This window comes from Squalius cephalus (assembly GCF_949319135.1).
Source record: "Squalius cephalus genome assembly, chromosome: 14".
NCBI lineage: Eukaryota > Metazoa > Chordata > Actinopteri > Cypriniformes > Leuciscidae > Squalius > Squalius cephalus.
Genome location: NC_137135.1, coordinates 24,897,528 through 24,909,706, shown reverse-complemented (window position 1 = coordinate 24,909,706; position 12,179 = coordinate 24,897,528). Strand labels below are relative to the sequence as shown.

The following is a 12,179-nucleotide window of genomic DNA, read 5'->3' as shown; positions in this document are numbered from 1 at the left end:
TAATTAACAGGAATCCTGGGGAGCACCTGAAAACATATAAAACACTTCTACAAGCATTCACAGTCCACCTGAGAGCCCCTGACTGTGTCGAGCGGATATGTCATGTGTCCCTGCCTCTCCTTTACAAGGGAACAGTTTGCTTCAGCCAGGTGGAGGTCAGAGACTATTGCGTAAGCCCAGTAAAAATACAAGCTCATAAGTGAATAAATGAGTCTGATGAGTAAAATAAAAGAAAATTGCATACCCGAAAGCACCACCCGTATGGAGGTGCTTCCAAAGGCAGCTGCACGGATTGGCCAGTCCGCTTCATTGCTGAAATTATTCTCCCCCAAGATCTGAAGACCTGGGGATTTTCCATGTAGAGAGAGAAGGTGGATAAAGATTTGGGCTATTTTAGGACCGCTTTCAGAAAGCCGACAGTGCCACCATCATGCCTTTCTGGAGTCTATCCATCTTTTCTTGTGAGGGGACCAACACGCACATCCTGATTTTGCTGAATTCGACGTGTTTCATGGGTCAACATATTTTGTTGATCCTTGAACAACATTCCTGGCGAAAATTTTGTCCTAACCCTTTTTCCTAGCCCCAAACATAACCCTACATATAAGTTATCCCTAAAATCAGAGGGAAATGATGGGTGAATAACAGATGCAGGTGATATAGAAGCACCTAACCCAGGTTGTAAGCCAAAATTTGACTTAAACTTTAAACTTGTCTCTCAAATCTGATTTGTTGATTGGAATGTTGTTCCAGGATCAACAGAGATGTTCATCCAGGAAAATATCACACCTGGTGAAATCAGGTTCTGCAACCAACACAACAGTCCAAAAAGAAGAAAAAAAAACAGGTTGCTGTACATGTCTAGTAAACAAAGCTGCTCGGTGGGGGGGCGTTCTTTGCCCGGCACCTGCCACTATTACTGGAGAGCAGGTGCAACTGTGTTCATTAAGATACACATCAGGACACAGAAGTCCTTAAGAGGCGGTTGGGGGCACATTTTGCGAGGCTGGCTTGCAAACACAACATAGCAACAAGGTGAGCGAAGTAATTTCAGCTTGAATAATGGGGGGCGTCTCGTGAGCCTGACAGACGTGTGCGGCGAAGGCAATTTCACAGCCCCTCTCCGCCGCTGTTCGTGTGATCTATTCGAGGTGTTCTCCGACACCACGATCAATATGACAGACGCCTGTGGTTCAGGCCTGATAAGGGAGCCTGAAAGTATTCGGCTTGGCTGCTGCACGCGTGTCTGTCAACCACGGTTCCTTAAGAGACAACAGGCTTTCAGAAAGGTCAGGAAAATTGATGACATCAGTTTACTGCAGCAGATGTTTTTAAAAAAGTGCAGCAGTCAGTGCTACTATGTGTGTCGTTTTAAAGGCAATTGCTTTAAATTCAGTTCTATTAGGTGATATGACAGGCATCTAATCCCACAGGAACCAAGAGAACAATAATTAGGACATAAAAAACATGATGGCGCCATTGGACAACATGCAGCCCCTCTTAAACACATAGTAGCGTAGAGAATGATGGCTAACTCTTTATCTTCCCGGGGCTTCTGTAACAACATATGTTTGTAAGTAATTAAAAGAAGTTCCCAAGTGGTTACCATGTCATATTGAAATACAATATGGAGAGCAAATTACCTTTCTACAACAGTTTATGCAGAGCTAGACACAGGAGACCGCTTTGCCTCTCCCTGCTGCCACATGGAGGGATTGGCAAAGACAATCTCCTGCTCTATTGATGTATTGACTTCTAATTAGTTTGTCAGGAGCTGTTCCTTTTAAGAGCATGGGAATAATTGATGATGTCTTATCTAGCAAAATAAGGAAAGCGAGAAACATTTCATTTTTCATCAAGTCTAAATAAGGCGAGGCGTGGCTTATTAAATATGCAGTGTTGGTTTGAAAAATTCATATCTAAGCTGCAGAATTGTGATGCCCAGAGCTGCAATAGTTGCACATTCAGGTTTCCTTGTTGATGTCAGCACCTGAGGCATACTGTGTACACACACACACACACACACACACACACACACACACACACACACATTTACCCCTGACTGCTTTTGAGAAGAGACCCCTGAACAGTTAGGCCTATCATTGTGTTTTAAAGCTCCATTATATTGCTCGTTGCTGGATATCAGTGACTACACGGGCCTTTAGTTAGCCGACCGCAGCAGTTTGAGAGTGTGAGCACTCGCTCTTGAACTCTACAGCCCAGACTTCCAGTGTCATTAAGCCCATTACATGCCCTGTGAGAATCTTCACTGGTTCTGCTGCTCAAACTGATGACTCCTCAAGCTGGAGCGTGAAATATCTGATGCAGAAATTAGACTGGAGCTTTAGTAAATGTGCTAAAAGAATTGGCTGTTAAACGAGTAACATCCTCTGGGAGAATTTATGCATAACGTAGTATACCGAAGCATAAGGTTTGCGTATCTGTTGACACTCGGTATCGGTATTGCCAATTACTTACATGCTGACCATTTCTGAGAATCAACAAGAATTGGAAAATTATAATGTTTAATATCTATGTTTTGCAGTTCCGATTATTGTTGCAATCTTATTATGTAAAACGTAATATGTATTTTTCTATTCATTCTGGCATTTTCTCCAACTCTGTGATGCTATTGTTTATGCCAAGGAAATCAAGATTGGATTCAGTCAGTTCCAAGAATACTAAACAGTGTGTGCAGATGTTTCTGTGTCTTTCATTTCCATTCCACGATTGTTATTCTAATCATTTCCTAATTAGTCCACAGCCATGCACCATTCTCAGTAATATCTCTTGGTCTGCACAATAGATTTGGATTTCTCTTACCTTCCCAGGGTTTGGGCTCCATATATATCTCAGACTGAAGATACAGAGGGCCAGTATCAGGAATACAACACTCAGAATGATGGCTGCACACTGGTAAGAGTGATACCTGGCCTTTCTTTCCCTCTCTTTCCCCAGCTCAACCTATAAAAACATTCACATTATTGTACATCTGTATATTTATATGATGTGATTCCATGTAAAGGTTTCACAAGTTCAATGTATTGCACCACAGTGCTCAACTGAGAAAGAAATAATCACAAGGGCAATTTGAATTCTTCCGGGATGTAGAACAAAAGGTCACATTTATTAAAATTGTCCCAAATTAAAAGTTCGTCTGTTCGATTAAATTCCCGGAGCTTATGGCCGCAAATTAATAAAGAAAGGCTTTTGTTCCGGCTGAGTTCCAGGAGGGAGAGTCTAAAAGCTTACTATTCACAGTAGTGTGCTCCACTATCTCTCAGGACATGGCCAATCAGAATTATGAAATATGGAGGAACAAGCTTCAATTAGCAAATGTCTCTAGCCGAAACAGAAGCTTAAGAACAGAAATAGCAGTGGTGACCATGTGCGGTTCTAGGCTCAGTGGATATTCAGAGCGTAGGTCTATAGCCCAGACCTCTATCAATGTGCATGGTTTAATTTTTTGAAATATTGAATAACGCACTTTATTATAATAAAAATGTTTAAATGTTTCACAACTTTAAAATGCAATAGTTTTCTTCCCTTTCATCTTTTTACGATCCGATCTTCGGTTTCACTTTCTTTTTTTCACTTTATTTTGATGGTCCCTTTAACACATGGATACTAACTCTTATTAGAGTGTCAGTAGAGTATTAGTAGACTGGTAGGGTTAGGGTTAGAATAAGTTGACGTACTTGCAAAGTTAATTATAGTCAGTATAATGTCTGCTGGAGGAGCATCATAATAAAGAGTTAGCAGATATTAAGCAGACAGTCTACTAATAATGAGAGTTAGATGACATGTAGTTGCAAAGTTACTTATAGTCAACAGAAAGTTCAAAAGGGACCATCAAAATAAAGTGTTACCCGGTCTTCATTAGCATTTTTGTGTTGAGTCGGCATGTGTTGTTTACGAGTTCTAATATACAAATATAGTTGCTGTATTATCAATGTATGTTCTGCTTTGTTTTCAGAGTTATGTCTCTAAAATATTCTCTACTTTGACAAGATATCTGGCTGGACCAAAGTCAACGCAGTTTTCTCTGATTACTTAAAAAAGCGGCGTCATCATTTCTTTCGCTTTGTGACAGAATAAATAACAAAATGCGGCAGAGTTTATGCATAACAGTCAAAATGTGGCTTGCAAGACCACATTTGATTTATAGAGCAGCCTGCAGCTCTGAATAATTTTATTTGTGACAAAATTTGTGACAAGATGATAAAAATCATTCGGGGCTGAATTCCCAGAAGCCCGCCCATGGTGGTGACTACTATGATTGTAGGAATCAGACCATATATATATATATATACACTGGCTTTCAAAACAGATTTTCTTGAAAAGTATGCACAATTAGAAATGCGCTGAATAAGACAGTTTCACATCGAATTTGTCATGAGAACCCTGTTAAAAAAATCAAGGCTAAAGCCCTCTCACTACACATGACGGGAAACATGAGGACAAACAATTAGAGAAGCCTAAAATTCCACTGAAGAAGAATTTTCCCTTGCATGAAGCAAAAATATGAATAGAGATAGTGCTGAAATCCAGAGGTTGCATAAGCAGTGGAAACTTGACTGGAGGACAACGTTCCATCTGCTCGGAATATAAATGGCTCTGAAAATATACAGACGGCTGCCAGCAAAACAGTATTAAACCGGTTTAAGGTTAAGAATCAGCGAGGCAATTCTGCTGTAGCGGGATTGAGTGCGAATCTACGGTGAAGAAGGGAGCCGAGGGCCCCCTGCTGATGAGAGAGAGAGAGAGTGAGGAAGGGCGAAGAGGAGAAAGAGAGAGGCAAAGCGGGAGGGAGGGAGGGATCGAGAAAAGAGGCCGAGAGATGAGAGAGGACATGTGGAGGGAGAGAGAGAGAATAAGAGAGATGGAAGGAAAACAGACACGGTTGCACTAAAACAATTTTCATCTGAAAGGATAAACCGAGCAGAATCCCCCTCTAATCTGTCTGTTATTTCACATCATTGATGGCGATAGAGGTCTTTCTTCTTAAAAGAAATTACACACTGTTGTACAATTGCACAAATCTATATTTATCATCACTGGCTCTATGCTAGTCCGAAAGTGTATATTAATAATTTTGTTGTTACATTATTTTCTATAAGAAATCCACCCACTTGATTTTCAGCAAAGCAGACATATTATTGCATATACAATGTTGAGAAAATGATCTTGATTGCTTAATTATAAGTCATGTGGAATAATTTGCACAGTAGTAAACGTCTAGCCATACAGCGAGCCACTCAACTGGAGAAAAGGAAGAAAACAAGTCAGAAAACTAAACACTCAAAAAGTCTTGCAGTCAGAAATGATTAACATTTCATCCAACCTGAAATTCACATCACAACCTTTAAAAGGCGCAATTTAACACAAATTAAAAATTCATTTGAGATCTCCCACTCACAAATGATCTTTACTAAACATTTTAAGTGTTTCGACAAATTTACATATAGTATATAGTATAAATTTAGTTTAGTGTATATTTATACATTAAAGAGAGAATCATTATTCCGTCTGAATATTGTTTTCCTATAGAACATTGCGTTTGATTTTTTTCTTTGAGATTTTAGAAAAAATTTCGAAGAAAAAAAAATCTAACTTTATATAGCATATAAATGCACATGAAATACTCACATCTTTGCAAAGGACTTGTTGACTGCTGAAGTGAGGGTTATTCTCCATAACTGTAGCTGGAGCAAAGATGATCTCCTCTGGAAACCTTTTTCCACCCAGAAGTCCCTCTTACTGAAATCCAAAGAGCCAAACTTTTCATTCCATTGGTAATTTGGGAGCCTGTTCAAGAGGGAGGGTTCCTCTTTCAGAGGGGATGGAACAACTTTAACTACTGTGGTTAGTCAAAGCAAATGTACTGAAATTCATCTTTAAATGAGATTATGCTAATGTGAGCATTATTGGTCTCTCAGGTTTTTTTCCACTTTTCTTCTTTAGTGCCATTTAGTCAGGCGACACATTTTACAGTCTATATAGTTACTGTTAATTAGCTATAGGCCTACATACTTGGCCATCATTATTTAGTAGGCAACACAATCACATCTTGAAATGTCTAAAGGCGGGTATACACTGTGCGATGTCTGTGCGATTTCACCAAGGTACCTACTCACACTGAACGAGTAGATCGCATGCGATGTAAAGCCAAAGCTCAGGATTTATGTGCTCACACTATACGGTCCGAACGTCGAGCTGCGACTTCACTGCTCACACTATACGTGTGAAATATGCACGAATCAGCGAGATAAACCCTGGGTTGCGCCTATAGATGATATCATGTATCCAGAGATATTGTCAAAACAAGCATCAGCTATCAATATCAAGCTGATTTAGCATTTCCAATTTATGTATTAAATTATTATTAGTATTATTGTATATTATTATTATTATTAGGGAAGGCCTAGGCTACTTTTATTTTTAAAGTTATAGGCTGTTAAATTGCCACGCAATAATTTCATAGTGCATCACCGCAAAACCAACGCGCTGTGAGGATAATAAAATATCACACAGAAGCTTACTCCTCATTGAAAATTGTCTAAAACATTTAGGTCGATTACAATGAATTATTGACATAACTAATTATTAACCGTCTATATATGTCTGAAGTGAACACTGCAATAATTCATCAATGAAAATTAAAAACAGCTTTATTTCAAAAACATTGTTTAACAAATTAATAAAAGAAGAAAGTGTACATCACAGGTGGCTTGGAAGAAGTGTAATGGTTAGTCCATTTTGCAACACGAACTGGAGGTAAGCAACAGTAATTTGTAGCTATTTTGAACTACAAAACTTAAAGATCTCCCTCTTTTCTTTCTTTTTTTTTTTTTCCTTTTTTTTTCTTTTTTTTTTCTGCAGATGAAATGGTTAAACTTCTGTTTTCGCGCAGGCGCAGTGAGGGAAAAACACTGAATTTAAGGCAATCGGTTCGTATCTCTGCTTCAACTGTGCGATATAGTCACGAGGAGCGACCAAAATTTCTAACATGACAGAAATTCATCTGACCATCCGATTGGCGGTCGGGAGAGGTTAATCGCCTCTCGTTTCCCTGTGTACACTGCACGACAAACGACGCACGACAAAGCTGAAAATCGTCCCGACCCGAAAAAGAGTCGCACGAGTCAGAATTCGGCTCAAAATCGGACGAAAATCGCACAGTGTATGCCCGCCTTAAGAGGGTTTCAAGTTTACATAGAGGAGAAAAACAGAGTTAAGCTCAGCAAAAGATTGCACTCTGCTTTCCTTGATTTAAACGGACTTTCCAAGCCCACATTTTGAATTTGAAACCATATTTAATAATTCATTCTAAAACAGGATACTTATTAAATGTAAGCACGAGTATCAACAGCATGAACTTTTTCTTATGATCGGAATGTTGACTGACAAACTTTAGTCAAAGAAAGTTTATGCAATATCCCTGTAAGAGAGCGATTCATTTATTGATCTGTATCACTGAGGCCTGTGGATAATGGATAAAAGCTGTGATATTTATAACCCATAGCTTCTGTGATAACACTTCTCAACAGCAAAGGCGACCTAAATCATTTTAAAGAGAACATAAAAATGACCACTTGCCTTCAGGAGCACAATTCTCACAAGTTGCACAGCAAGGCCTTCCCTTACAGAAATCGCAGTCGACTTCAAAATGTGAGCAGAGATTTGAGGTGCTTGCAAACTCTAGAGTTTTAGGTTAATATTTGTACATATTGGTACTGAGTTTGTCATCCAGGTTCTCTGCAACCAGCTTGACTAAATCTTTAAAATTACACTAGCATTTCCATTTTGCATAATTCATCTGTAAATCTGTTTCAACAGAATTGAGTGGAGCTCCCAACGACAGCCATTCCAACCCAGCAGCACTCGGGACAGCAGAGGGAGGCTTTCTGAGCCATAAAAATAAAACATAAACAACACTTCAAAGCACTGAATGACATTGGAAGGCCAAAGAAAACAATGAAAAATTCAGCCAGTTCAGAAGATGAAACCAGCCACTATATACAGAGTGGGGTGACATACCAATTATTTCTGATTAAGAAGAAAAAGGGTGACTTACTTTGCATTTCTCATGTCCAATCAGACAAATAAGGCATAACTGTGAACCGAACACTGTCATTTCACCAAGGTTTTCACCTTGATGTGCATTAATGCTATTTTTCAGAATTATCAAGTTATCATCACTATATCCATTGTTGTTCCATGCACTGTTATTTGAACTGCAGTCTTGAGTTGTTAATTAATAGGATCACAGACACAACCACGCTTTTTCTGAGAAATCCGTCAGCTACTTGCCATCTGCAAACACATGCTTGTCGATGCCAGACATTATTATCCTTCTATGCTAACTTAAGTTCCTCCCAGAATTTTCTCCATGATAAAAAAAAAGTTTACTTAAACTTGAATCACAAACAGGTTGTCCATGTCTGATTGTACTGTAAATGGAGTTTCAGTTGCTTATGATGAAGCTTTGCTCTCCTACTCAACTTCATGTAACACAAAAGCATCCTCTTCTCATCTTCTCTTTTCTATTGCCAAGGCTGCCTCTGTCAAAGATTCACAAAAAACACCCACACACACGGCCAACAGAGACTACACTGTAAAAAATCAAATCTTTAGAATAACGGTCAATGACTGTCAGCTACGGCGGCCAAACAAAAAATGTAAAAATAAAGTAAAATGTTAATATTTAAATAAAGTGGAACAAACTTTTACAGAAATTTTCCTCAAATGTTTTACAGAAAAACAGTTATTTTACAGCTATTTCCTGAATTATTACGATCAAACACCTTCATTGTAAAAAAAAAAAACCCATAAAAAACAGTCAAATGACTTGTCAGCAATGGCTGCCATACAAAAACCTAAAATGAATGTAAAATATCCTAATTTAAATAAAGTGCAAAAGACTTTTACAGAAATCTTCATTCATTTTTTTTCACAGAAACAGTTATTTCACATATATTTCCTGAATTTTTACCAACAAACACACTCACTGAAAAAAGTGAATTTCTTGCTGTTAACTACATGAATGATTTACTGTGACTATACTTCATTGCATCAGCAACTACACAGTTACTGTCTGTTAAATAAAGCAACATGCAGCATATCATCAGTGTTTCTGCTGGACTGAAGCTCAGGCTCTACTCTTCAGCACAATGGTGACCCACAAAACAGACAATACAGAAACACTTTAAATTAGGGGTGCACGATATATCGGCCGCCGATATAATATCGGCCGATATGGTCATTTATTTTACACATCGGTATCGTTCCGATGTCAAAATAGGGCCGATGTGAACAGGCCGATATTTGACATGTGAAGTTGAAGATGAAGTTGATGATGCTGACTTGCGATCTTAGCAGTAGTGAATGCGCCTGAGAGAAATACACATTTCATACAGATGACATAAGCAGAGAACAGCAGAGAAAAATAGATGTTTCAAGCTTTCTATATATGTCTCAGGTCTGTGAGGCAGGTAGGTTTTGGTTCATTTGAGACGCGCTTCAGTTCAGGCGCCGTCGCCTCCATGTCCTGATTAAATATTTTCTAATATTTTCTTATTTATTTTTGATGAAACATTGTTTAAAATTAAGATACAATTAATACAAAACGAAATTAAATTTAAAGACAGGCTTTATGCTTTCTGTTTGAGGTCTCTGTGAAAGTTTTAAAGCGGTCTTTTAGTGCAGCTTTCAGACGTGCGTAACAGAGAACAGTCCCGTCAGTAACATTGTTAACGCAGTCCAGTGCAACTTATGTTTTTTCCCTCTTCATGACACATTTTTGATTGATCGTTTTTTGACTTGTAGATATTTGAATATATTGCTTGCTATTTGATACCCGTTCAATTTGATTTTTCTCAAAAGTGACAGCACGTGTGATTTGTGGATTACTGATAAGCGCCAGTGGAGAAACAGGCGTTTATTTATTCATTCTCAGTGTTGAGAAACGTAGCCTTCATGTGTTACTTTATTGTGTTAATAATAACTAAAGTAGCCTACCTAATTATGTTACATTTATTTTGTATGAAAACTAGCGTGTTAATTACTCATGGATTAAAAAGTAGGCTACCATTGTTTCAGTGCTGCGCGAGCTCTCCCTCTCAAACACGGACGCGCGCACACAGAGAGAGAAGATAATTGTAAAATGAAAAATTGACGGGCTAAGTTTAAATTTTGTTCTTGCTTGGTTTTTTTTTCTATCAAAATGTCAGAAAGAATTTTGTATTATCCATCTGTGTTTTTAAAATTCGTTAAATGACGGACGTTTTACTGTTAACACAGCCCATATTGGAAGTTGGCAAGATGGCGCCGATGTTTTTGGCATGCCGTCTCTCTCTGCGATTATCAAGTTTGTTTTTACTATGGTTTTTTAATTGCCTTTTTAATCATGGTGTTTTTTATTCAAGTGTTGTCTTAAGTCATAGTGCGTTATCAGTGTTAGTTTACGACCGGCAAACTTTGCTGGATATTGGACTTCTGGCAGATGGACAAACACATCAGTTATTGTGGGAAGCTTGCGGGATTCCTCCGCCACTGCTGGCGTCTGTGCCGCCTTACCTCCGCCGGGGGCAATGTTTGCCGTCGGGAAGGAAATGACGAAAGCGCAGAGGGAAAAGAGGTGTATGGCAAGCCGTTTTGACATTTAATCTATTTCCCGTACTAGTATCTATTTTCATGTTACTAGTACTTATTTTTTAGATACTAGTATCTTTTCCATTAAGTACTAGTACTTATTCATTAGATACTAGTACTTATTCATTAGATACTAGTACTTATTCTTTAGGTACTAGTACTTATTCATTAGATACTAGTACTTATTCATTAGATACTAGTACTTTTTCTTTAGATACTAGTACTTATTCATTAGATACTAGTACCTATTAAATAGATACTAGTACTTATTAAATAGATACTAGTTCTTATCCATTAGATACTAGTACTTATTCATTAGATACTAGTATCTATTTAATAGGTACTAGTACTTATTCATTAGATACTAGTACTTATTAAATATATACTAGTTCTTATATATTAGATACTAGTACTTATTTTAATAGTGACTAGTAACAATTATGTTGTTACTAGTAAAAAAAATATTTTTTTTGCCATTGATTTCTATGGGACCTGTCATTGAGATATCAACTATTCAGTTTTGACTAGTATGTATTCCAGTTGTGACTAGTACATAATTTTCATGTACTGGAAGTTGATCATTAGGTACTAGTACTTATTAATTAGATACTAGTACTTAATTAATAGATACTAGTACTTAATCATTAGATACTAGTACTTAATCAATAGATACTAGTACCTATTTAATAGATACTAGTACCTATTAAATAGACACTAGTACTTATTCATTAGATACTAGTATATATTTAATAGATACTAGTATTTATTAAATAGATACTAGTACTTATAAAATAGAAACTAGTACTTATTCAATAGATACTAGTATTTATTTAAGATATACTAGTACACATTTATTAGATACTAGTACTTATTTGAAATGTTACTAGTAAGATTTTTTATTTTACTAGTAAAATGTTTAATTGAACTCTACTGTGGCCATTCGGACTACTCATAACATAAGACGAGTAAAAAAGCTAATGTGACTAGTAAAATAAAAATTGTTACTAGTAATAATTATAAAAGATACTAGTGTCTAATAAATAAGTACTAGTAACTAATGAATAATTACTAGTATCTATTAAATAGTTACTAGTATCTAATGAATTAGTACCAGTATCTATTTAATAAGTACTAGTATCTAATGTCTGCTTACTAGTAATATCTAAATAGATACTAGTCACTATTGCAATAACTACTAGTCCGAAATTAAAAGATGATATCAAAAACAGAATAACTACCCTTCACCGTTCGTTTGGAGATATCTTTAACCTCATAAAGAACTAGTAAGAATTTATTTGGAGATATCTTCATTTAAACAGATCATTACATAAACATGAGTTCCTATCCACCGTCCAATCAGAGTCCACATGGTAATACAAAACATGAATAAGCTGAATTAATTTGATTGTTAAGTAGGGCTACATGGCTTCATATATTAGCCTACCTTGCTAACTGTTTACCATGAAAACACAAGGAAAGATACCAAATCTTTTGCCCAACAAAAGTATTTTGACATGTTTTTACTC

The 12,179-nt window shown here is 37.0% G+C and overlaps 1 protein-coding gene and 1 long non-coding RNA gene across 2 annotated transcripts in view; one reads left to right on the top strand and one right to left on the bottom strand.

Annotated features, from left to right (window-relative positions):
- tnmd (tenomodulin) overlaps positions 1–5,777 on the bottom strand; it is a 44,568-nt gene extending 38,791 nt beyond the window's left edge. Inside the window, exons 1-2 of the mRNA XM_079892231.1 lie at positions 5,650–5,777; positions 2,824–2,964 (exon numbers count right to left, since the gene is read on the bottom strand). Coding sequence (XP_079748357.1) covers positions 2,824–2,964; positions 5,650–5,697 — 189 coding nt within the window. The 5' untranslated portion in view covers positions 5,698–5,777. The remainder of the gene's footprint in view (positions 1–2,823; positions 2,965–5,649) is intronic.
- Positions 1–8,604, top strand: part of LOC307170923 — a 38,606-nt gene extending 30,002 nt beyond the window's left edge. Inside the window, exons 2-3 of the long non-coding RNA XR_013823459.1 lie at positions 2,832–2,916; positions 7,840–8,604. This is a non-coding gene — a long non-coding RNA (uncharacterized lncRNA). The remainder of the gene's footprint in view (positions 1–2,831; positions 2,917–7,839) is intronic.
- Positions 8,605–12,179: the final 3,575 nt, after the last annotated feature.